At 35.8% G+C, this 23,388-nt stretch overlaps 1 protein-coding gene across 1 annotated transcript in view; it reads right to left on the bottom strand.

Annotated features, from left to right (window-relative positions):
- Positions 1-6,923: 6,923 nt before the first annotated feature.
- The window catches only part of LRRC7 (leucine rich repeat containing 7), a 720,627-nt gene continuing 704,162 nt past the window's right edge, over positions 6,924-23,388 (bottom strand). The window contains exons 25-26 of the mRNA XM_006879790.1: positions 18,815-18,889; positions 6,924-7,031 (exon numbers count right to left, since the gene is read on the bottom strand). Of these exons, the coding sequence (XP_006879852.1) occupies positions 6,924-7,031; positions 18,815-18,889 (183 nt within the window). The remainder of the gene's footprint in view (positions 7,032-18,814; positions 18,890-23,388) is intronic.

Here is a 23,388-nt window from a genome sequence, read left to right as displayed (position 1 = left end):
TGCCAATGCTGTCTGATCCTTTCTCTTAAGGAGCCTACACTGTGTGGTAGAAGGAAGAGATACCAGATAGTCACAATCTCAGGTATGATATGACAAATAATATTCAGATGTAGAAAAAATATAATACAACTATACTGAGAAAAGAAATTTCTTCACATTAATATTTGCAACATTTGAGCTGAACCTTAAAAGTTAATATATTTTTTATCATTTTGAAAGGGAATGAAGAGGGGAAATATTCAGGTCGAACAGTGCGGGCCAAGGCCGAGACAGAAAAGCACAGGAACAGTTGGAAAACTAAGGTGCCCTATGCATCTAAGGGTGCCATGGTTGCCATGGAGGCATAGTCTGTAGAGAGCTATGTCACTAACCCAAAGGTGGTCCTTTCTGGCATTTCTAATACACCAGTAGCAACTGGAAAGCTACATGGGCAATCTCCTCGAGTGCAATTTACAGATCCAAAAACCTGCTGGAGGATAACGTATCAGTGGGTTGTCAGGCCGAAGTCTATAATAGGTGGGCATGTGTGATTTAGCCTCAGGCAAATAGTGTTTCCATATGATAAGTGGAACACTAGGTGGTGACAATGTTCTTCCCCACATTGAAGGAAGTAAATAAGTATTAAATGCAGTTGCTAAATAATCAGATTAATGAATTTCTAATGAATCTTTGTGATATGGAACTCCTATGCTCTGTTAGTTGATAGAGGCACTGGTCATAGAAGGGATCTATTTAGGACACTGAATATATAAGCATCTCTTCACCCATGCCTTTTAAAGTGCTGACTCCCATCCACCCATTAAGTCAGACATGACATCATGGTGAGTCAAGTTGAGGGACACCATTCTTTGTCATGTTTCTTCCTGCTCTGTAGAACAAACCGTCAAAATTCTGGCCTATTTTCCAGAGATTCAAGGAATTCTGGTTGCTATTTATCTTCTCCAGTAAGGTACTCATTCTTGTTACTTCTAGCACATCAAGTGTTTGCCTGACAGACAATGTTTGCCATGGCTAGTGGCTGCTGGACCCAATGGTAAGACCTATCTGAAGTTTTACATGGACCAACCATGCTCAATTCCCAAAACACATAACTAGAGAAAAAAAAAATTCATTTCTTTAGCAATAGGGTGAGTTCTATGCAGGGACAAAGGAACTCCCCACATTGTCTCCTGTTGCCTTTGTTCTGGAACATCTTTCATCTTTCCACTTGATTGTGAGATTCTGTGCACAAGAGGCCTCAAAGTGACTGACAGTAGTTGAGGCTGAACAGATGTTTATTTTGGTATCTATAAACACTGCATTTAAAAATTGTATTATAGTCTTCAATAAAGTCTTTCAAAAGATTTTGATTTTTAAATGATATACCTCAGGCATCTGAGATTCAACTACAATAACTGTTTTCCTGTGGAGGAAATATGGGAGTTCACTGATCGACAAGAAGTCCCTGTACTAATTAGCATATCTTACACTCTCTGTGGAAATACCTATTTTTAGAATGCCTACTCATCACGGTGATTTCAAGAAAACAAAATTGGCCCATACAATACATTTGAACTACAGTGATGGTATTAAAGGGGGAAAAGATCTTTTAAAATTGGAAAAAATTGGCTGATTTTTTTTTCTAAACATTAATTTCTATACATACCCCTTAACAAATAATTTTTTTAAAGCCGAGAGGAATGCCAGTTTAATCAATATTTTTTTTTCAACTAGAAAAGGATATGATCCTAGGTTTGAAAAATCTCACCTGGGGAAGTTTGACCATGGTTTTTCCTTTTGGTCAGGTCTAGACTGGTCTCAACCTCCGACGAATAAGGATCAGAGAATTTTAGTACATTCTACATACTCTATCTTTCATTACTGTTGGAATCAATACATAGCTGACCTTCCAATGGGTTTCTGAGGCTAAAGCACATGCTCATCTTCCTCCCATGAAGCCACTGGTGGATTCAATTACATACAGTGCCTGAAATTCACAACTGCTCACTCGTTGAGCTGCTGTTAATAATTAGGCAAACACAAAAACATACCACTGAAAACCAAAGTAACAAAAATACCCCAAAACAAAAATTAAAACAACAACAACAAAAATAAGTGTTTTATAGCCCAGGACAGTCTGAACTGCTTAATATACACAGGCCTCCTTCTTCTCACTGGCTCAATGATTTACAAAAGAGAACTGGAAACTTGACTATCATAGCAGAATTCAACTGTGAACAACCCTTCCAGATTAGGAAACTGTTTCTAAAGTAGAGACCAATGGATTGTTTTCCACATCTATCAGATTTTTTTCCTCTTTATTTTTTGTAGAAACACTCTTAGTTTAGATGAAGATAATTATTATAGTTAACCAGGAGACTCAATATTCCTATATTTTATTGTATATTTTTTTTAAAAGAGAGAATCTTTGAATGGATGCGCTGCTCCATTTTTAAGAAATCTGTGCATTCTCCAAAACAGAAGTTGAACACTTTATACCGTCATAAACAAATGTTTCCAGACCATATTCTTGCAGACATTGTTAAAGGTAAGGAAGATAATGAATTCCAATAAAGTGAGTTGGGAGGCTCAGAGGATGTCCCCTCACAGGGTAAAATGGAACATTTTAAAAACAGAAGTGGAAACACCATTTTATTCTGCATTGTCCCGTAATTTAATACAAAACTTTTATTTTCTTGTAACGCCTCACCTTTGGGTCTTGAGTGATTCTGCTGCTCCAGATTCCCTCATCACTCAAGAAAATTATTATCAAACTGGAAGCTAGAACCATCAGCTCCAAGGTCTCAGACTACAAACAGAGAGAGCATCAATGGGATCACTCCTCCTGTCTCAGCAGGACCGAAGCAGACCTCCACTGCCTTTGAAACAGCATGGACATGGATTTCTAGCAGCAATGAAGCAGTATAACATAGTCGAAACCAAAATGCCTCAGAGAATTCAGGACCTAACTAGAAAACCTGATTGCATCTTCTTTAGTTTTGTATAGTAGAGTGTCTCTGAACATTTTTATTAACATTCTGGATCAAAATAGAGCTAACAGGATGCACAGGAGAACCAATACCCAAGATCTTCTATAATATTAATCTACATGTTTTCCATAATCTCTAGTTTTAATTTTTTCATAGCTTACAGAATCTTTTCTTTTTTTACTTGGAGGATAATTATGGTGGTGGATGGAAAAAGAACCTAGATGGAGAGCAGGTGTAATAGTAAGGGGGAGGGGATTTTTCACATGTGATCTCAAATCTAATGTTTTTACCCCAAATCCCAGATCACCAAACAGCTCTAAGAGGGCAACTCAGTATTTGATGAACACTTTATTAAGCCTCTGAAACATTTAGCATTTATGTGAGATGTGCTTTGTTTTCTTAATTGGAACCTCAATTCTGCTTTTTTTGATACTAAGGGAACAATTTTATTAATTTACTAGATTTCTTCACAGATTTAGCTTTTTAAAAGATTTATTTGCCCAATATTCTATTTCTTTGCTATGTTGAGAATGTGTTGAACATGCTGTCTGGTTAAATTTACCATAGACTTAAAGTAAAAATAATCTGCCATTATAGCTTTTTATCTGGCTAGATTGTGTTCTTGTCTCCTGATGGCTGTGCATTTATCATCATCACTACAGGCTTGATATTTCCATCAACAAGGTGTAGAGACACCACATTAAAAGCTAATGCGAAGGCAAATTGGCAAGTATACTACATTGTTCAGAGCTTTAAATTGTGGGAAAGACTGAGATAGATTTTATGATTAAAAAGAAAACACCTTTCTGGTTTCTGTCCTTCATCTAAATATTTGGAAAATTCAGAACATTACTTAATACTTGAACATATCAATCTTATTTCATATAGGAATTTCCTCTTTTCCTCTGAAATGCCTACTAAAAGATATTTCAGTCCTATTTTTTAATAAAACCGTGATATTTGTAAGCATCTTTAATATTAATTTGCCATCCCTTCTTTACAAGTATTCTGCCTTTAGATAGTGATACTCCAAAATAAGGCCCAGCAATAACCATGACTGATACCAAAGCAATTAGGATCCTGATTAGGTGGGGCAGACTCATGGACTTCAAAGAGCAATAGAGTTTGACGATTATTTGCCAAAAGTACATTTATAGTTTGAAATCATTACTTTTTAGGCAACTCAGATTGTCTGGAAGCCTGGAATTACCATAAGAGAATTTTTTAATAATCTTTTTCATTTCCTTGCACTATGTCTTACCAAACCACCAGTTACAGGCAAACTTCTTCATTATAAAGATTCTAATAAATATCAAAGACCAAGAGGTAGAGTATTCTGGAACGATCAGAATGCATTTCTTTTCTTTGTTTTTTTTAGCTTTCCTCTTCTAAAGGCACATTCCTAACTTCTTCTTGTTTGTTCTATGTTTTTGTTAACATGAGCCAGATTCTAATTTCAGGCAGCAAAAAAGTAATCCAGAAATGTGAATGATCATATATTAAGAAATTATTAGTTCTGGTCATATACAGTATCAGATCATTTCCTTTAAGTTTTTGGTGATTGTATTCAGTCAACCTAAAAAAAAAGTGCCTCTTTTTATTAATACCTGTCATTTTTCAGTATATGCAGCATGTCAGTACAATTGAAAATGAGGTACTCTCACATATCAGATTTCTTTTCCAATGGTCAGCATTCCCTTTTCTCTCTTCTTTCCTGAACTACAGAATAGGACTAACACATTGGCCCAAGACAAGATTGCACTATCAGGAATGGCAGAGGTGTTTACTAGGCCCATGATCCTCTCAGCTTTGTGCCTCAGAAGGATCTCCTGAGGACCTGGGAGTGATATAGAAATTTAACATAACGAAAGACTTGAGCAGTCCTATACTTCATTCTTCTCCTACCTCTCCCATAAAAGATTAAACAAAACTGATGAGATGACTTGACAGGCTTCACTTACTCCAAATTAAATCCGTGAGTCCATTTCCCCCCCCCCCCATTAAGTGATCTTAAGCACCCGTGAGGGTCTCCATCTTGATGAATTATTATTATCCTGTAATTTTGACTGGATGCAGTGGTTTGGAGTCAGTTTTGAGAAAGAAAATTAGGCTCTGACAGACATTTCTCATCAGAAACTGTCAATATATTAAAATGCATTCCAAAGCTACTTCTTAGAAACATTAAATAGGCCAATCATTTAATAATTTTTTGAATGTCAAACCCTATAATAAAACCATGGTATATTTTCATCCGGACATAAAGCAACATCAAAATTAGTGCATCATCTATAAAGTGAAATATTTGTCTTTACATGACAAATACTGTTGCCAAAAAATACCACTACACTTCTAAAATGAGTGTTACTCATTTTAATAGACCCTACAAAAATACAATATTTTCAATGTCCCCGTAAAGTAGTTAACTTACAAATATTATTCTCAGAGCTTTGGTGTCATTGATATGTGATGCTTTTGTGAAAATCCTTATGATATACCTGAAATACAGCATGTAAAGGCATTTTATAAAGAAAATCTTTATGGAAATATGATTAAGAGAATGAATACAACCAACTCTGGGAAATTACTCTGGAATTTCAAATTAATATTTTAATAAAATCAATGATTAATATTACAATGGAACATTTTTAAAGGCTTAGAAAACAAACTGATAAATTAGGATGGGAAATTGTACTGATATAATAAAACTTAACTCTACATTAAATATGCCTGTCTTTCTCAAGGACAGATTCAATTTTCTATGCCTTGAAATTTTATTTTTGGAAAAAAAAGTTGAAATATTTTTTCTATTTCTCCCACAAAATAAGTACTTTTAATAAGTACTTTTTAAAATATATAGACCACAGCTCTGAGAAAATATATTTGAAGTTTCATATTTAAATACCAATTTTTAAAAATCATTCTCCATAACTTTCTAACATTACTTCTTAATGATAAATTTTATCAATTCCCAAGACCCATTTGAATGATTTAGAAGTAGCAACTTAGATAAAGCAACACACAAATAAATTTCACATTTACAATTAAATAAATTACAGGGGCTACAGTTTATAATCAACATAAATTAGAAAGAAAGAAAACAATACTTGTCCTGCCACCCATCATTCACTGCTTAAATTTGTGGAGGAAAAGAATATTTTACATTGACTTTTCATCCATTTCTTAACTCTGCTTGTATAGTAATTAGCTAAAGGCATTAAAGAAATTGATTAGTTTGTCCTGGCTATTTTATTCAGGTCCCAGAGATGAATGGCTAATTTATGAAATATTTCACTCTGTAGTATGAGAATTTAGCAAATGAATATGGAACCAAATATAAACACTTTATACCATATGTACAGTTACTTCCATAAGGCATTATCATGTAATTTTTTATTGAAAAAGATTCAATATAGTAAAGTCTTATTTTAAGATATATTTTCTTTCTCAATCCGAGATGTTTAGTTTATGAAAATATTGTTTTTTCTCTATATTCTTTTTTGTATATATGCCAACATATACCTTGTGCTAGAAATATTTTATGGGAATTACAATTCTTTATATTCATATTTTCTATATAAAGGCATATACAACTTTGAGGCAGTGTTTCTGATGGAGAGCAGAGTCTGTAAAGAGCTTGTGTGTGCTTCCGTGCTCCGAAATTATATGAAATTCACTTTGAGAAGAAATTAATTTGATTAAAAAGAAAACCAACAAAACAAAACTGCACCAATGCACAGCCAGAGGCTGACAATTAAAACTAATACATAACCACATGGACATCATATTTATATAGTTAACATTTTTTAAGGATGATCAGTGCTAACATATAGTATTATACATTTGGCACTAATGTTTGCCATTGGTCCAGCAATTGGCAAAATTTGTTTCTATGTATAAATTTCTTTTTGAACATTAGGTCTGGCTAGACGTATCTTCACTATTTATAAAAAATATTTAGACAGTAAGCTCACGTTGAATAACTAGGTCTACTGTGTTCTGGAAACTCTTCAGTAGTAATACAGCTTTTTCATGTTCCATATGTACAAAACTGTGTCCGTTTGCCTGGAAACACAAAAAATAGTCATGAGTGCAAGTCACTTATCATTTAGCCATTGTTTCCAATCAGAAGACTCAACAGAGTGCTGGCGAGTAGGAGTTAAGAGGTGGGTAATGTGTGACAGTGAATAAGTAAAAAAGAAAAGTTTACCAGTTTTCAGAAGCTACAATGGGATTTTAATTATGGGAGCAATTAATTACTTTCACCCAGGTCAACTAAACTTATCTGTTCAACAGATGTTTTTCAAGTACCTCAGATATCCTAGCTGCTGTTGTGTTAATCATAAATATACAATAGAGAAGAACAGAAGTTCTTTAAATACAGAAATTCAGCAAATTGCTGCTGTTCTGATTTGTTTTGTTTTCAGGAACTTAATTGAGATGGTTTAAAGGGTGCACAGCACTATTGTCTTCTTCTTACCTTATTGATACAGTAAAGTCTTGAAAGCCAGGGCTGTGTAAGGCTTTACAACTAACATACTTATCATCTAATACCTTCTATTTTATCACAAGTTCATGAACATCAATTGGCTAAAAAGGTAGTGTGAAAAAACCTTTAATTACTGCATTTTTAAACAAGAAATCTACCAGTATGGAAATATTAGGAAACAAAAACATAAATCCTTAGGAATTCCCATAATTTAGAAGTATAAATTAATGCTGAATTAACTTCTATTTAAATTCCTTCATTATTGTTGGCTGATAATGAGTTGATACCAGTGCATGATGAATGCATGTATGCAGTTGCTGAATTACACACAAATCTCCAAAGAGACTTCAGTGTTGTGACTTTGCAGATCATCAAGTCTGCCTTCTAAGGTACTTCTGGGTGGATTTGAACTACCAATCTTATTTTTTTTTCTAACTACCAATCTTTTAGCTAGTAATTATTCATTTAATTAATGGAAATGCCTACCAAATTTGAGATGACTTCTGGAATGTCAGAAAATAAGAGTATAGTAGTACTTTCGGTGTTTACATAGTACAGACTTCTTGCTTTAAAATGGAGTAAAAACCAGACAATTATGTCCCATTTTAATGTTCTTTATGTTGAAATAGTGATGTGGGGTTTAAGAATACAACATATTCTTCTAATAGTTTTTCTGACATACAGAAAACAGCAAACTTAGGTGAATAATATGATTATTACAGTGTAGTTTTAAGGAAATACTATGCTAACCATCTTAATAAAGAGATCTGCTGTTAATATTGTTAACTACTCTGCTGCTAACTTAAAGGTCTTGTGGTTTGATTCTAACAGTGGCTCTCAGAAAAGAAGTGATAATCTGCTCCTGTAAGGATTACAGGCAGGACATCTATGAGGCAGTTTTACGATATCCTACAAGACTTTTATAGGGAGCTCTGGTGGTCTGGTGTGTAAGAGGTGTACTGTCAACCCAAAAGCATCTCAGGAGAAAGATGGGAAATGTAATTTCATGCAATTGATTATTGTTCTTGTTAGGTGTCATATAGTTGATGCTGACTCATAATGACCCTAAGAACAATGGATCTGAACCCTGCCCTATCCTGTGCCATCCTCACAATCTCTGGTATACCTGAGTTCACCGTTACAATTGTTGTGTCAATCCATCTCATTGAAAGTCTTCCTCTTTTTTCGCTGACCCTCCACCTTTCCAAGCATGAAGTCCTTTTCCAAGGACCAGACCTTTCTAACAACATGTCCCAAATATGTGAGGCAAAACCTCACCTTCACCATTCTTCCCTTTAAGAAGAATCCTGGATACACTTTCTTCAAGACATATTTGTTGGTTCTTTGGTAGTCAATGGGGTTTTCAGTACTCTTCTCCAGCCCTACAACTCAAAGGCATCATTTCTTCTTCTGTCATCCTTAGTCACTGTCTTACATTTAGATAGATACAAGTGATTGAAAAGACTGTAGCTTGAAACAGATACACCTTAGTGTTTAAACTGTTATCATTGCTCCTTAATATCATAGAGAGGTCCTTGACAGTAGATTTACCCAATGCAATACATCTTGATTTTCTGACTGGTGATGCCAAGTGTACTGATTGTGAATCCAAGCAAGATGTGAATCCAAGCATTGACAACTTTGCTCATGTTAAAATTTCAATGGTCATTTCATTGGTCATTATGAAACAATAAATACTCTCTTTTCTTAGAAATGAATTGCTGTCTCACCTTTTCCTTAGAAATTAATTGCTATCTCACCTTCTATTGCTATATTCACCTGTTTTTTAAGTGATTGCAAAGCTATGACTTTCATATTCAGCTTCCTCTTATATTAAATTTCACATATTCTAAAAATACTAGTGGAAATATCATTAGTTCTAAATGAGAATCTAGAGAAATGCTGTATTGCTCATTCTTATTTCCAATTTTGTGCTTAATTGGGTTGTTGCAGTCCTATGTGAACTTCTACTCTCAAATGCAGAAACACCCAATCAGTCAACATGTGAGAGCAAAGCCTGGAGCGGAAAGGAGGGTCAGAGAGATTACATAACATGTTCAAGATTATAAAGCTATTGAATGGGTAGATATATTGGTGGCTCTTGTTTTTTTATCATATAATTTGTTTCCTAAGAATACTGTGCAGTATAAGTTCGTGCTGTTTGTTGTTGACTGCCGTTGAGTTGAGCACGACTCATAGTGACCCTATGAACAAAAGGCCTGAAGCCTTTCTATAACTGTCATCATTTGTCAAAGTTCATAGAATTTCCAGAGGCATGTTGTTTAGGAAGCGGATTCCACTCCTGCTTCCAAAGTAAAAGTTTAGGGTCATTAAATTAATTCATTTTTAAAATCTTAATTGAAGACTCACAGTTCAAATCCACCAGCTGCTCTGCGGGCGAAGGATCGGCAGTCTCATCCCGTGTGATTAACTGCCTCTGAAAACTCACTAGAGTGCCAGCTATGGGTCAGTTCTGACTCCATGTCACCCAACAATAACACAATCTATTTCTTTATATAAAACACTGTTGTGCCTGATGCCAGGGAGGTAATGACAGAGAGGTGCTTGAACATGCATTTGGAAGGGAGGAGATTATTTAATCTCAGTTTTAGAGAGTATTCTTCCTTTCTTAGTATTCACTCAATCACTGCCAACAAGTCAGAAATGGCTCATAGCTGACCCTCCACTGGAAGGAGACTGTTCATCTTTCTCTTGAAAAGCTTCTGGTGGACTTTAATTGCCAGAGAGGCATGACCTTTGGGTAAGCAGTGCAACTCTTTATGGATTATGCTACCAGAGTTCAAATTCTTATGATAAAAAAACAAAAAATTTACATTGTAGCTGTTAAAAGGAATACATTATATTATGGGTAGTTCAGATAAGGCACTAAAGAAACACATTTTTAAATCTGTATAGACATTTTTCAATTAAAGTGAAGACTGAAGAATCATATACTTCAACTAGTGGGGTTTTGGTGGTGGTTTAGTGTGAGAGGAAGAAAAGCTGAGGAAATAACGGCTGATGCTGTGCACTACTGTGTAATAGAAATTTAATGCTGCTTGCAAATAAATGTTAAATGGATGTAGTTTAAGATATCTGGCCACAATTGGCTACTTGTATTTTATATAAACACACTATCAATCATTAATTATAATAAGATGTGTGCAATTTTGAGAAAATGGCAACTTATGAATAATGAGAAATAAATGAGTGGCTTATTAAGTAAAAATGAAGTTAATAAGAAAACAATCTAGGAAGTGAAAGGATTATGAAAATTTTATGTCTCAAGAATATGTAGCTATTGGGTTTCTAACGTTAGCTGATGTGTAAATAAAAGGAAACATTTTATTATAATCTTTATGTGCAGATCTCTCCTTATTTTAATTCCATTTCACATCTTCTATATCACAAATTGTACATTCATTGCCTTTTTAAAATTATTAAACATGACATATAGATGGCTAATAAAAATATTTGCAATTGCAGTAAGAAGTAGAGCTTTGCAATTAAGGGCATTATTCTACTCACTAATATATTGTAAAATACACTTGGTTTCTGGAGTTCCTTTCCTTGATCATTCCTGGATTTATCTTTGATTTCCTTCTGGTAAACATTTTGTTAAATTGATTAAAAAAAACATGTTTATATTGTAGAAATCCTCCAAATCATACTCTTATTCTCCTAGGAACTCTGCTGTATCCTTATTACCCCAAACACTAAAGCTAGCCTCTGAGAAACCCTGTGCATAGGGCTGGTGGAATTACCCACTGCGAAGGAAATTCCTTTTCAGACTTCAGAAAAGAGATCAGATTAGAGATGTAGGCATGTCACTTCTAGTTGGATTTAAACTTGCTCTTATGGACAAACATAGTCACAAAACCAACACACAAGCATTTTTAAAAATAGATGTATATTAAAACATAAATATTTTGCATTTAAAATGTTTTCAGCTCTTGGGATGTGGGAAAACTAGATAAAAGAAAAGAAAAACCAGCAATTAAATTAGAGCTATAAGGCAAAGATTCATGGTGTCAAATCCTTGACAGCCAGGCTTTATAGAAACTGTGGGAATCTGAGCTAATTATAATTGTGCTCAACACTAACCGACTGGAGTTAATTCCCATTTCAGAATTTGAGTCTCATAAAGTACGCTCATTAAATACTGAGATAAATTTAAGTCCAAGTATACTGCATAATCCACAGCAAATTCAATCCAAAACCAATTCATATACAATTTATTCTTTTCTACCAAAAATGGCAACTCTAGACCTTAAATTCATCCAGTGTTCACATGGAAAATTTACATTACATGTACTGTAAGAAAGTTTTAAGTGTTAATGGCTTATAAATAGTTATATTAAAATAACCTCCACAGAATTCTGTAGCTTAAAATGTCTCATGAATTCAGGCTCACAAAAGACATAGTGAGACAGAGTAGAAAACTTTAAGAATTATTTATATAGCATCACTGTCATACTACTTGTGCCACAGAATTCCTGAAGAAATGTACTTATTTATTGGCTCTGATTACAGAATGCCTGTTTTGCTCTGATCAGACACATTAAATGAGCATATTTAACAAACAATTTTCCTAATTTGAGTTTCAAAGAAGTTTTATCACAAGTCACTTTTGCTATGAAAACAATAATTGCTAAATTACAACCTCCTTCACAGGGGTTTTTGGTTTTTGTTTATTTTCCACAACCACACCAGTCTCTGTTTTGATGGAAAGTGATCTTTTAAGAGGAGACTGTTGTTGTTATGTGCCGTCCAGTCGCCTGCGACTCATAGTGACCCTATGCACAACAGCCCTAAACTCCGCTCTGTCCTGTGCCAATCGCACTGTCTCTGACACTCCCATCCCAATTATCCCAGTCACTGAATCAATCCACCTCATAGAGGGCCTTCCTCTCCTGCGCTGTCCCTCCACCCTCCCAAGCATGATGTCCCTCTCCAAGGACCGGTCTCTCTTCACTACATGTCCAAAGTAAGTTAGACGGAGCCTCAGAATCCTTGCCTCCAAGGAGCCACCCGGTTTAACCCTCTCCAGGACAAATCTATTTTTTTCCTAGCAGTCCATGGTATTCTCAGTACTCTTCTCCAGCACCACAGCTCAAAGGCATCAGTTCTCCTTCTATCCTCCTTGGTCATTGTCCAACTCTCTGATGCATAACAAGTGATTGCGAAGACTATGGCCTGTATCAGACGTACCTTAGTCTCCAGAGAGACACCACTGCTCTTCAGCACTTCGGAGAAGTCCCTAACAGCAGACTTTCCCATGGCAATGCGCCTTTTAATTTCCTGGCTGCTGGTGCCAAGACTGTTGACTATGGAGCCAAGCAAACTAAAGCTGTGTACAATCTCAATCTCTTCACCATCCATCCTGATGCTGCCAATTGGTCCAGTGGTGAGAATCTTTGTCTTCTTGACATTGAGCCTCAATCCATATTGTAGGCTGCAGTCCTTGACACTCTTCAGCAGGCGCTTCAGGTCCTCCTCAGTCTCAGCAAGCAGGGTTGTGCCATCCGCATAACGCAGATTGTTGATAAATCGTCCACCAATCTTGACCCCACATTTCTCCTCACAGAGCCCAGCCTCCCAGATAATCTGTTCTGCATATAGGTTGAAAAGGTATGGAGATAGGATGCATCCCTGGCGTATGCCCTTCCCAATTTTGAACCATGCAGTGTTCCCTTGCTCTGTTCTGACGACTGCCTCCTGGTCCAAGTATAAGTTTCGCATTAGAGCGATCAAGTGTTCTGGGATTCCCATTCTTCTCAGAGTCAGCCATAGTTTGTTATGATCTACACAGTCAAATGCCTTTGCATAGTCAATGAAACACAGATTGACATTCCTCTGGTATTCCCTGCTTTCAGCCAAGATCCATCTAACATCAGCTACAATATCTCTAGTACCACGACCCCTTCTGAAACCAGCCTGGGCTTCTGGTAGTTCTCTGTTGATGTGCTGTTCCAGTCGTTTTTGGATAATTTTCAGTAAAATCTTGCTTGCATGTGAAATCAGTGAAATTGTTCTGTAGTTTCCACATTCAGTTGGGTCACCTTTTCTTTGGGATAGGAACAAATATCGATCTCTTCCAGTCAGTTGACCAAGTGGTCATTCTCCAGATTTCTTAGCTCCATTTTTTCTTTTTAACATAAGTTTGTGATAAGCTCTAGACTTTCAAAATCAGCTTCATACCTCTGAGAAAATAAAATTGCAATTTGTGCTTTTTAACTAGGATGGGTGTGGTTAAGAATGACTTTTCTATCCATTTCCTTAGACCTGACCACATTGGTGGGAACACATAACATCAATCTTTAAGGCTCCACCTGCCACCCTAAGCTCCCCTGGGGATGTGGTCTTCAGCTGCCCTTTGGGAAGGTGGCCCACCCATTTGTTCCTCCTAGGGTATGTTGGCCTATCCATAAGGGGACTGGCTAGTCTCACCCTATATTGGGCAGATTCAGTGGCAAAATTTGGGAACCTCAACCCCAGGAAAGAAGCAGAGAAAGCAAGATTGTCCTTCAGGGCCAGAGGTTTCTGCACCAGACGTATCTTGCTGTTGTAAAGTGCTTGGACTAACTGAGAAACTGTGTTTTGTTGTTGACTGACAAGTTGTATGAACTAATTGAGTGTTTGCGTCTTTCTGTTAACCTGGTTTGGGACTGCTCTTTACTAAATCTGGACTTATATTGTGTGATAGATAGCCTTTGCTGACGTGGCCCCCTCCCCCCACCAATTTGTTTCCTAATAAACTCCACAACTGTGAGTATAAAAGAGATTCTGTAAAGTCTCTGTGGACACTTGCAATGAATATTGGACACAGTAATTAGTAGAAGTAGGTGTAAGAGTGTGGAGAACCATGTCTGCCCTTGTGGCAACTAGTTTTACACTGTGAATGTAGTTGATGGGGACAGTTCCCCTTTGTGGAGCTGGTAGAGGCCAGACTCAGCTCTCTCTGTGTTATCCTTGCTCCTTTATGATAGATAACACTGCAACTACAGTGATATAGCTTATAAAAGTATATTCCCTTTTGCTGAAAATTATTTAATTGAATTAGATGAAAATTAGTTCTCCAGCCAAAAAAAAAGGCTATGTTCTCACTTTTCACTTGTAGAGAGGGAAGATATCTCTATCTCTGGTGCGGATATTCTGTGGTATTCCTGACTTTTAACTGATTGAGTTTATGCAGGCACACCACACTTTACTGCATTTCACTTTAATGTACTTCACAGATAGTGTGTGTTTTTTCCCAAATTGAAGGTATGTGGTAATGTTGCACTGAGCATATTTACTGGACTATTATTTCCAAAAACATGTGCTCACTTTGGGTCTCTATGTAAAATTTGGTAATTTTCACACTACCTCAAATTCTTTCATAATGCTATTATATGATTAACAGACTAGATTATAATGTAAATGTAGCTTTCATATGCACGGGGAAATGAAAAAATAATGTCAATCACTTTATTGCAGCAGTCTGGAGCTGAACCTCAAATCTCTCTGAGGTATGCCTATAATTCCTTTACTTTCCTACTTCTTTCATTAAGAAATTCACTCCTTTGTCCTTTGCTGTTGCTATTTACTTCTCAGGTAGAAGACTAAAAACCCTGATATCTCTACATATAACTCTTGTTGTTGTTGTGTGCTTTCAAATCATAACAATTCAAAACTAATTCTCCAGTACATTCTCAGAGACAGTAAAATGCAGTCCCATGGAGTGAATTGAAACCATCTGCGTTTGGGTTAAAGCTTTCTGGTGACTTAGTGGTAAGGTGTGTAGAGGACCAAAGAATGTAAAGGACTGCATCCTTAGAATATGGCTGTGTGCCTTGCACATAGAAGGTGTCTTCAGAAAGAAGATTGTAAGCAGATCTTAAAAGGCACTCTGAGAAGGAAGATTGCAAGCGGTTCTCATACATCTGTAGACATTGACTTTCATTATTATTCCTGCTCTTGATAAGGTTGTTGCAAGATGAGAGAAAGCACAGTTTATGAATACAAAGAAGTCTTGGTTGAATGTACCTAACTATGTACCCAGTCCATCTGAGCCCTATGGTAATCTTAATGTTTCTACTTGTACGGGCTCTGGGCTCTGTGATGTAACCCTTAAAGTTTCTATTTCCCTGTGAACCATCTCTTTGTTTCCAAAAGGTATAAATAAAGATGGCCCATCTGCTGGGGGTGTGTGTGTGTGTGTAGAGGTTGGGGGGGATTTGTCCAGTCCTGTCCCGTCTAGCTGCAGCGGTCCTGTTTTGTCTCTGTATGTTGTTTGTCTCTTGTGTCTTTATTTACTCATTTCTTTCAGGCATCATTTCCCCCAGAGAAGCAGGATAAGCGGTCCCCAACAAAGGAGTGTTGCTTTTGGGTTGGCTGTGTCTTTAGGTTGGTACAGCTTTTGGATTGGCAGCGTAACTCTTTACCATAAGCCACCAGAGCTCCCCTAGAAACTCTTCTATAAATAAATAAAGTTCTTTTCTACTCTTGGATGAATAAAGGCAACTTCTTAGTCTTAACTGGATCCCAAACCCCGGTCCCCTACTCCAAGATTAAAAATAATGTCTCTAAAATCAGTAGAAAAAACTCCCTAGCCATTTCTTTTGCCAACAATCAGTGTTTACCAAATGTTAGAGAGTTATGCTATTATTCTTGGCCATGTTTCCCTGGGAGTAGCCTCATATGAACTCTAATTCACTTTACACAAAATTATTTCAGACTTGTAGACATGGTATAAACTGCTTAAATCACAGGGCTAGTTAAGCTGTTGAAAAATATCGACCAACTATTAACTTGGTCTTTTGTCACCACAGAATGGATTTAAATCTGCTGGTGGCATTTCAACTGTAGTTTTGCTCCAGTTTTGAGTAGTCCACAATCTTTTCCAAGGGCTCTATTTGAGTAGCTGATCATGATCTGGATGGATTGCTTCTGAGAATCAATTTCTGGGAATTGTTCAAGAAACATTTCTGAGAATAAAACATTAATTATAATAATCTTGCTATATATATTAGACTGTGTTGCTGTGTACCATTGAGTTGGGAACCAACCTGAAGTTGACCCTTCAGTAAGGTTACAGTCTCTGAAAATCTCAAGGGAAGAGATAGCCCATCTTTCACCTGCAGAGCAGCAGGTGGTTATGAACCATATATATGTACATATATGTACACACACACACACACACACACACACACACACACACATTATCAAGAAAAGTGACCCAACAGAAGGTGGAAATTATTGATAACACAATTGCTTACACATACAAACAAAATATTGTTGGAGATAATCCAAAAGTGGCTAGAATAAGGTGTTGATTCTGCTGAGAGGGTTCGGAACACAGGAGACAGAAGAGCTCCTAAGGGCTGAGTTGAGCAGGCCCCTTGTATTCTGTGACAATCTTTGAACAACAGAGCTTAACAGATTTAATACTGCCTATGTTCGGAATTCTCCTAACTCTTCATTATGTTAAATGATTTTTTTATTTGTAAATTTTTTTATTTTTAATTTTAATGTAAGTTTACAGACTTTGGATTTCTACTCATTCATTGTTGCAAACTTTCCTCCTTGCCCGCCTCTTCCTCCAGTTTGCTTTTCTCTTTGAAAAGTAAAAAAAAAATTAAAAAAAAAATCTTTCATTGTTATATAATCCCCCCTGTGCCCCAGTCTACTCCACTATGAAGCTTTCATTCTGGACTCTTGTCATGACAGTAATACCTAATCATATATTCCTCCTAAGCAGTTCTCTACCTCTTCTGTTTCAATGCAATATACATTATTTATCCCCTCTTAGTTTCCCCTATGTCAGTCCTGCTTTATAGCCATGGCACTGTGCAATAATTGTCCTTTTGTGACTGAGATATTTCACTCAGCATAATGTTCTCCAGGGTCACCCATTTTGTATAATATTTCATGAATCCTTTATTTTTCAATGCAGCATAGTATTCTATTGTGTGAATATACCACAGCTTCTCTATCCATTGGTTTGTTGATGGAGATTTGGGTTGTTTCCAACTCTGCTATTGCGAACAAAACCACAATAAACATTGGTGGGTGTGCATATATCTGCTTAGGTGGCAGTTCTATTTTCTTTAGGGTATATTCCCAGTAGTGGAATTGCTCAGCCAAATGGTATTTCTATTTGCAACCTTTTGAGAAAGCTCCATACTGCCTTCCATAGTGGTTGCACCATTTTACACTCCCACCAGCAGTGAATAAGGGTCCCAGTTTCTCTGCAACCTTGCCAGCATTTGTTGTTCTGTTAAATTTTGCTATTCTTACTGGGGTAAGATGATATCTCATAGTTGTTTGATTTGCATCTCTCGTAGAAATAGGGATTTTGAACATTTCTTCATGTGTTTGTTGACCATCTGAATGTCTTCTTTGGTGAAGTATCCATATCCTGTGCCCATTTTTCCCTTATCCAACATGTGATTACCAAATACTTTTTCCAGTTTGTGGCTTCCCTTTTTACCTTGTTGGAGAAGTTTTTGGCTGTGCCTAGGTATTTTAATCTTAGAAGGTCCAATTCATCTATTTTGTGCTCTCCTGGTTATAGGTTATGTTGAATAAATTAAAAATTGCTCCAAATTGTCAAATATTAGCATTCTTAAAAATTTCTAGGGTTATGTAAAAATTCTGAATCCAATGACAGGGTAAATCTTATCCTCTAATATGAGATATGATTAAGGCTTTCTTGTAAGAGAAGTAAATTCAGAGAGAAGGGGAAAGAAAACAAAGTGGTTGAGGCTTATCAATTAAGCGTTTGTCCTGCTTTTTGCTGAAGTGAACTTTTTCTAATAAGTTGAGTTTCAGGCTAGACAAAGTCTTTTTCTATTAGGTAATATCATCTTATAAACAGCTAAAATTTATTAATCTGGATAGGAAGAGTTGAAATATATAACCATGCATTTTACAGCATAAAACAGGTTTACATAAAAAATAAGTTTTCAATTACTAATTGTATATGGTCCAGTTCCCTCTCCCTCATATGACAAGGGTATTCACAATGGGACTCTTTTTGGGTCCTTTTTTATTCTTAGTTATATTTGATAACTAGGCATTAATTTTATTATTTTTTAATTATTTTTAACATAACAAGTGTTTCTACTCAATTCAACAAAAATATAAATAACATCTACAATGTGTCAGGTAGAGTGCTCAGTTCTGGGTACACAGCATTCTATCAGAATAATTTGATTTCCGCTTATCCCATAAATTCCACACCAATAAAGGCAAATAAGAAATGTGAGAATCCCTTATTTTCAATCATTTAATTCAAGTCCACTTAACTTAACAGCACAGTTGTATGCTGATTTCCAGTGTTTGTATCTGCATGCATTGCTTTAATTTGTCTTACCTGAAGGATCTTATCACCAGGCTGCAGCAGGTTGGATGCTGGTCCATCAGGCTGAACCCTAGTAACAAAGATACCCTATAAGTCAGAAGTAACAGAGGTTAGGATTTCATTACCAAGAACTAGGTCTTCTTAAATAAATTAACTTTTATAAAAAAAACAGTAAAAATATTTAAACTTTTTACATGTAAGTTTCAAAGATTACAATAATATTTTAAATGCCAAGTAAATTTTTTTAAAAGCAACATCACAAGCATTTGAAACATTCATCTTGTTTTTAAAGTATACTAATGAATTATGAGGTAACCCCAAGGCATATTCTTAATCTTTTATTTCTTAAATAATTTGATATATAGTAATTGTAGTTGTGTACTGTACAGTCTGAAACAACCCATAGCTGACCCTCTGGCAGGTTTTCAGAGGCAGTTAAATGAACAAGAAGAGACTGTTTATCCTTCTCACAGAGCAGCTGGTGGTCTTGAACTGAGTGCCTTTGGGATTGCAGCACAGCTTCCTGCACCTGGGCCACCAGAGCTCCCTTGATACATGGTACTGAATAATTTTTTATATAACTTATAGTTCTGTTAAGGGTTCATTTCCATTTGACTTAGAAATATCTATTGATAGGTTGTAAATTCAATGTAAACTTCAAAAGCTTTAGTGGAGTTGTACATACATATGTGTTTATTTTAATACATATTACTTAGTATGGTACTGAAAAATATAAAATACATATGAATAAATTAAACATGAGAAAACTCTGACAGGCATTTTAGTTTATTTAAATCTTTCTATATAGTTATAAAATCCTTAGATTGATGACTTTATAAAAATAAATTTCATCTTGCTTTGTGTATGAAGAAAGCAAACATTTAATGTATACCACATTTTTTCATTCTAGTGATATAAAGATATACAATGCATAGTGTCTGACTTGCAAGCTTATGGGGGAAATGTCAAGAAATCAAGCAATCACAAAACTGTGTGCCTACTGTTATGACAGAATTATAAAAAGGCTGTGGGGAAAAGTTGCATTTAGGTTATCATTAGTGACTACAGATTTTTAAGAGGAGTAGATGGTAGCTATGTCATAAAGGATAAGTAAAAGATATCCATGTAGACAAGAAAAAGGACATTCCAACTGAAAAGGTAGACACATTAAAAAGTGAGCAAATAGAAACATTAAGACTGAAGAAATGATGGAAGGGTGGCAGTGGATGTTTGGGGAACATGACAGACAATCAGGTTAAAAAGGTTGAGGTCTGATCAGTATGGGAATTCAGTAGACGTTTATCAGTTTGGAGAGCTATTGAAGTATTTTAAACATGATGTGACAACATTTTAATGAACATACTGTAGAGGAATGTATAGTTTATTGTGCAATATTTATATAGTACAATGCAATAAAATTATTAAATATGAAAAGAAAAAGGAATAAAGTACTGATTCAATCTACAATATTTATGAATTCTGACAACATAGTGTTGAATGGAAGAACTCAGTTATGACAAGTCACATATTTTCTGAGTCCATTCATATGAAATGTTTAAAGCAGGAACATTCACAGAAATAGAAAGTAGATGAATGATTAACAGGCAAGGGGGAACAGAGGAGTAGGAGTAACTATTTATTAGTACATAGTTTCTTTTCAAGGAAATGTTTTGAAATTAGGGAATGGTGAATTAGTTGTACAACTTTTTAATATACAAATATCACTGGATTGTATATCCTAAATGAGTGAATTTTGTGATTTGTGAATTATATTTCAATACAGCCACTTAAAGTGGTTTTAATTATAAATTATTAAGCGAAGACAATATTTAATACCTCCCCTTATTATTATATCTTATTTGCTGACTTAGGAACTTAATGACCCTAACTTAAACCTGTAACTTTATATGCATGTGTAACATTGAGCATGTCAGACAGACATTTATGACATTATTAAACTGAAGTCTTAAAAATGTTTATAGTCTCCCAGTTTTAATCCATTTCTTTCAAATTTAAAGATAAAACTAGATATACACCAACTATCTAGAAAACTGCATAATTATTAGCCTAGCAGTTCCATTTTTAGAACTTATCTTAAGGAAATAACTAAATGGGCTGGCAATATGTTGATGCTGAATCAGAACCAGAGGCAGTAAATCACACAGAAGGAGACTGTCCATCTTTCTCCCACAGGACAGTTGGTAGATTTAAACCACGGGCCTTTGGATTAACAGTGAAACTCCTTATCACCAAGCCATCAGAGAAATATATGTGCACCAAAATGTACGTCACAGTGTCATTTATAACAAAAATGTCTAAACTATCCTAAATGTCTAATAATAGGGCATACATTAAGAAAGGAACAGTTAATATATGCTAATTAAAATGAAATCCTAGATGGCTATGATATACGAATGCTTAATAAAACAAGCAGGCTATAAAACATCATGTATTATTTAATACTATTATGTTGTTGTTATGTGACATCAAGTCAACTCCAACTTACAGCAACCATATGTACAATAGCTCTGAATTTTCCTCTCTCCTGAGCCAATTTCATTGTCTCTAACATGTCTACCTCCATTTCCCCAGGCACTCAGTCTCATCTAGTATCTTCCTTTCTTGCGTTGTCCCTCCAACCTTCCATACATGATGTCTCTCTGCAAGGACTTGGAACATACCCCAAAGCATGTCAGAAGGAGCTTCAAAATCCTTGCTACCAAGGAGCAGCCTGGCTTCACCCTCTCCAGCGCAGATCTGTTTGTTCTGTTAGCAGTCCATACTTTTCTCCAGAACCACAACTCAAAGGCATCAATTCTTCTTATATCATTCTTAATCATAGTCCAGATCTCTGATGTATACCAAGTAATTATGAAGACCATGGCCTGGATCAGGTGCACCTTAGTCTCTAGACTGACATCATAGCTAAAGTATATTTATATGTATACTGGTATAGGAGAACATCTCGTAAAAATGTACTCCTAAATATTTAACAGTGGTTATGCTGAGTAATGAAACATCATAATTTACTTTCCTTTTTACTTTCTTGTGTTTTTGTCCTATAAAATACTGAACCACTTGGTGCATCAAGAAACTAACAGCATATTTAAAAATCCAGCTTAATTCTGGATATAATAGTCATGATATAGTAATACTTAAACAGCCATTTGCTTTAGTTAATTCAGGTGTTAAAATGGTCAACTGAGAAGGACAAGTGAAACTAGTTATTTGGAAAGAATAATTAATTCAGGCATGCATAATGACTAATCTATCAGACTGAAAATAGGAGAAGATGGTGCTGGACATAAATCCCACAGTCCTTCCACACGGGGCACAGAAGACAGGTACTTTATCCATCTAGGAGACAGTATGTGAAATCACTCTCTGTGTAACACCCTCTTCTTTGCTTTGTGACCTCTGTACATAAGCAAATGTCACTATTGCTCAAAATAAGCAGAGCACCTCAGGTTAATGCAAAGGAAGTTGTTTTGACTATTATTTTATCTCAGCAGTCAAAGTCTCTTCTACTCAGTTAATTTTGATTGTTTTTCTTCAGCTCATTGTACAGGAACTGTCTTAATAATGTTTCTATGAATCTAAACCATAGGAGCTGAATTATGGCCATCACATCAGTCTGCAGTGCTTGGAGAAACTAGTGACACTCCATAACCTGACTACTGAAAGAACACAAATGTGGTGTCCGTGGCAAGTTTAATCTATCAAATAGTTCTGCAAGATCCAACTGCTTCTGCTGAGGACTTACTTTGAGGTTTACTCTTTAAGGTAGTTCACTTCATTTAAAGCATATATTGCTTTTTTAAAAAGTGGTTTAGTTTTTCTTTTCTAAGAAACTGCTACTACTGCATATTGGTATAATTTCTTCTTATATTTATAGGCTTATTTATCTTTATATATGCCTATATTGAATTAACTATTTCTTTGTTTTGAGTTGGAACCAACTCCTAGCTGACCCTGCAGTGGTTTCTCAGAGCCTGTAAATTGCATGGAAGAGATTGCACATCTTTGTCTCACGAAGAGTCTGGTGAATTTGGAAAGCCAGAGTGATACCATGTTTGGTTTAGAAGCATAACTCCCTACACAGCATACCACCAGAGATCCCTATGTCTATATGAACTGTTATTGGTATGTGATGTTAAGTTGTCTGTGATTCATAGAGAACCTATGCACAACAGCTCTGAACTCAGCCCAATCTAGGGCCATTCTCACTCTTTATGACACAAACCTATAACCATTATCCATCTCATCATAAATACATAGATACAGATATATCCTATCAGTCAATAAACTGCAGTGCTATATGAAAAATAACTAAAGCAATGGTTATGGGAACAAATTCCAGTTGAGCTTAAGTTAAGCGGTGCTGATGCGATTGCCTGTCAAACACCAAGGCAATCCTCTATGTCAGATTCCTCAGAGCCTGTGGACCGCCTTTGTCAGAGCAAGTCAAATTAGGACTAGATAGAGATAGTGACAGAGTCTTTGGGAAGTACAGACACATATGTGTGGGATGTCCACACAGCGTGGTTCATAGCACGGAAGTCTAGAAAGCATCTAAGGACGGATTG

Source organism: Elephantulus edwardii, unplaced genomic scaffold (genome assembly GCF_000299155.1).
Source record: "Elephantulus edwardii isolate Elephantulus edwardi_28Jun2011 unplaced genomic scaffold, EleEdw1.0 scaffold00005, whole genome shotgun sequence".
NCBI lineage: Eukaryota > Metazoa > Chordata > Mammalia > Macroscelidea > Macroscelididae > Elephantulus > Elephantulus edwardii.
Note: the sequence above shows the minus strand (reverse complement) of the source record. Positions and strands in the feature narration are given on the sequence as shown.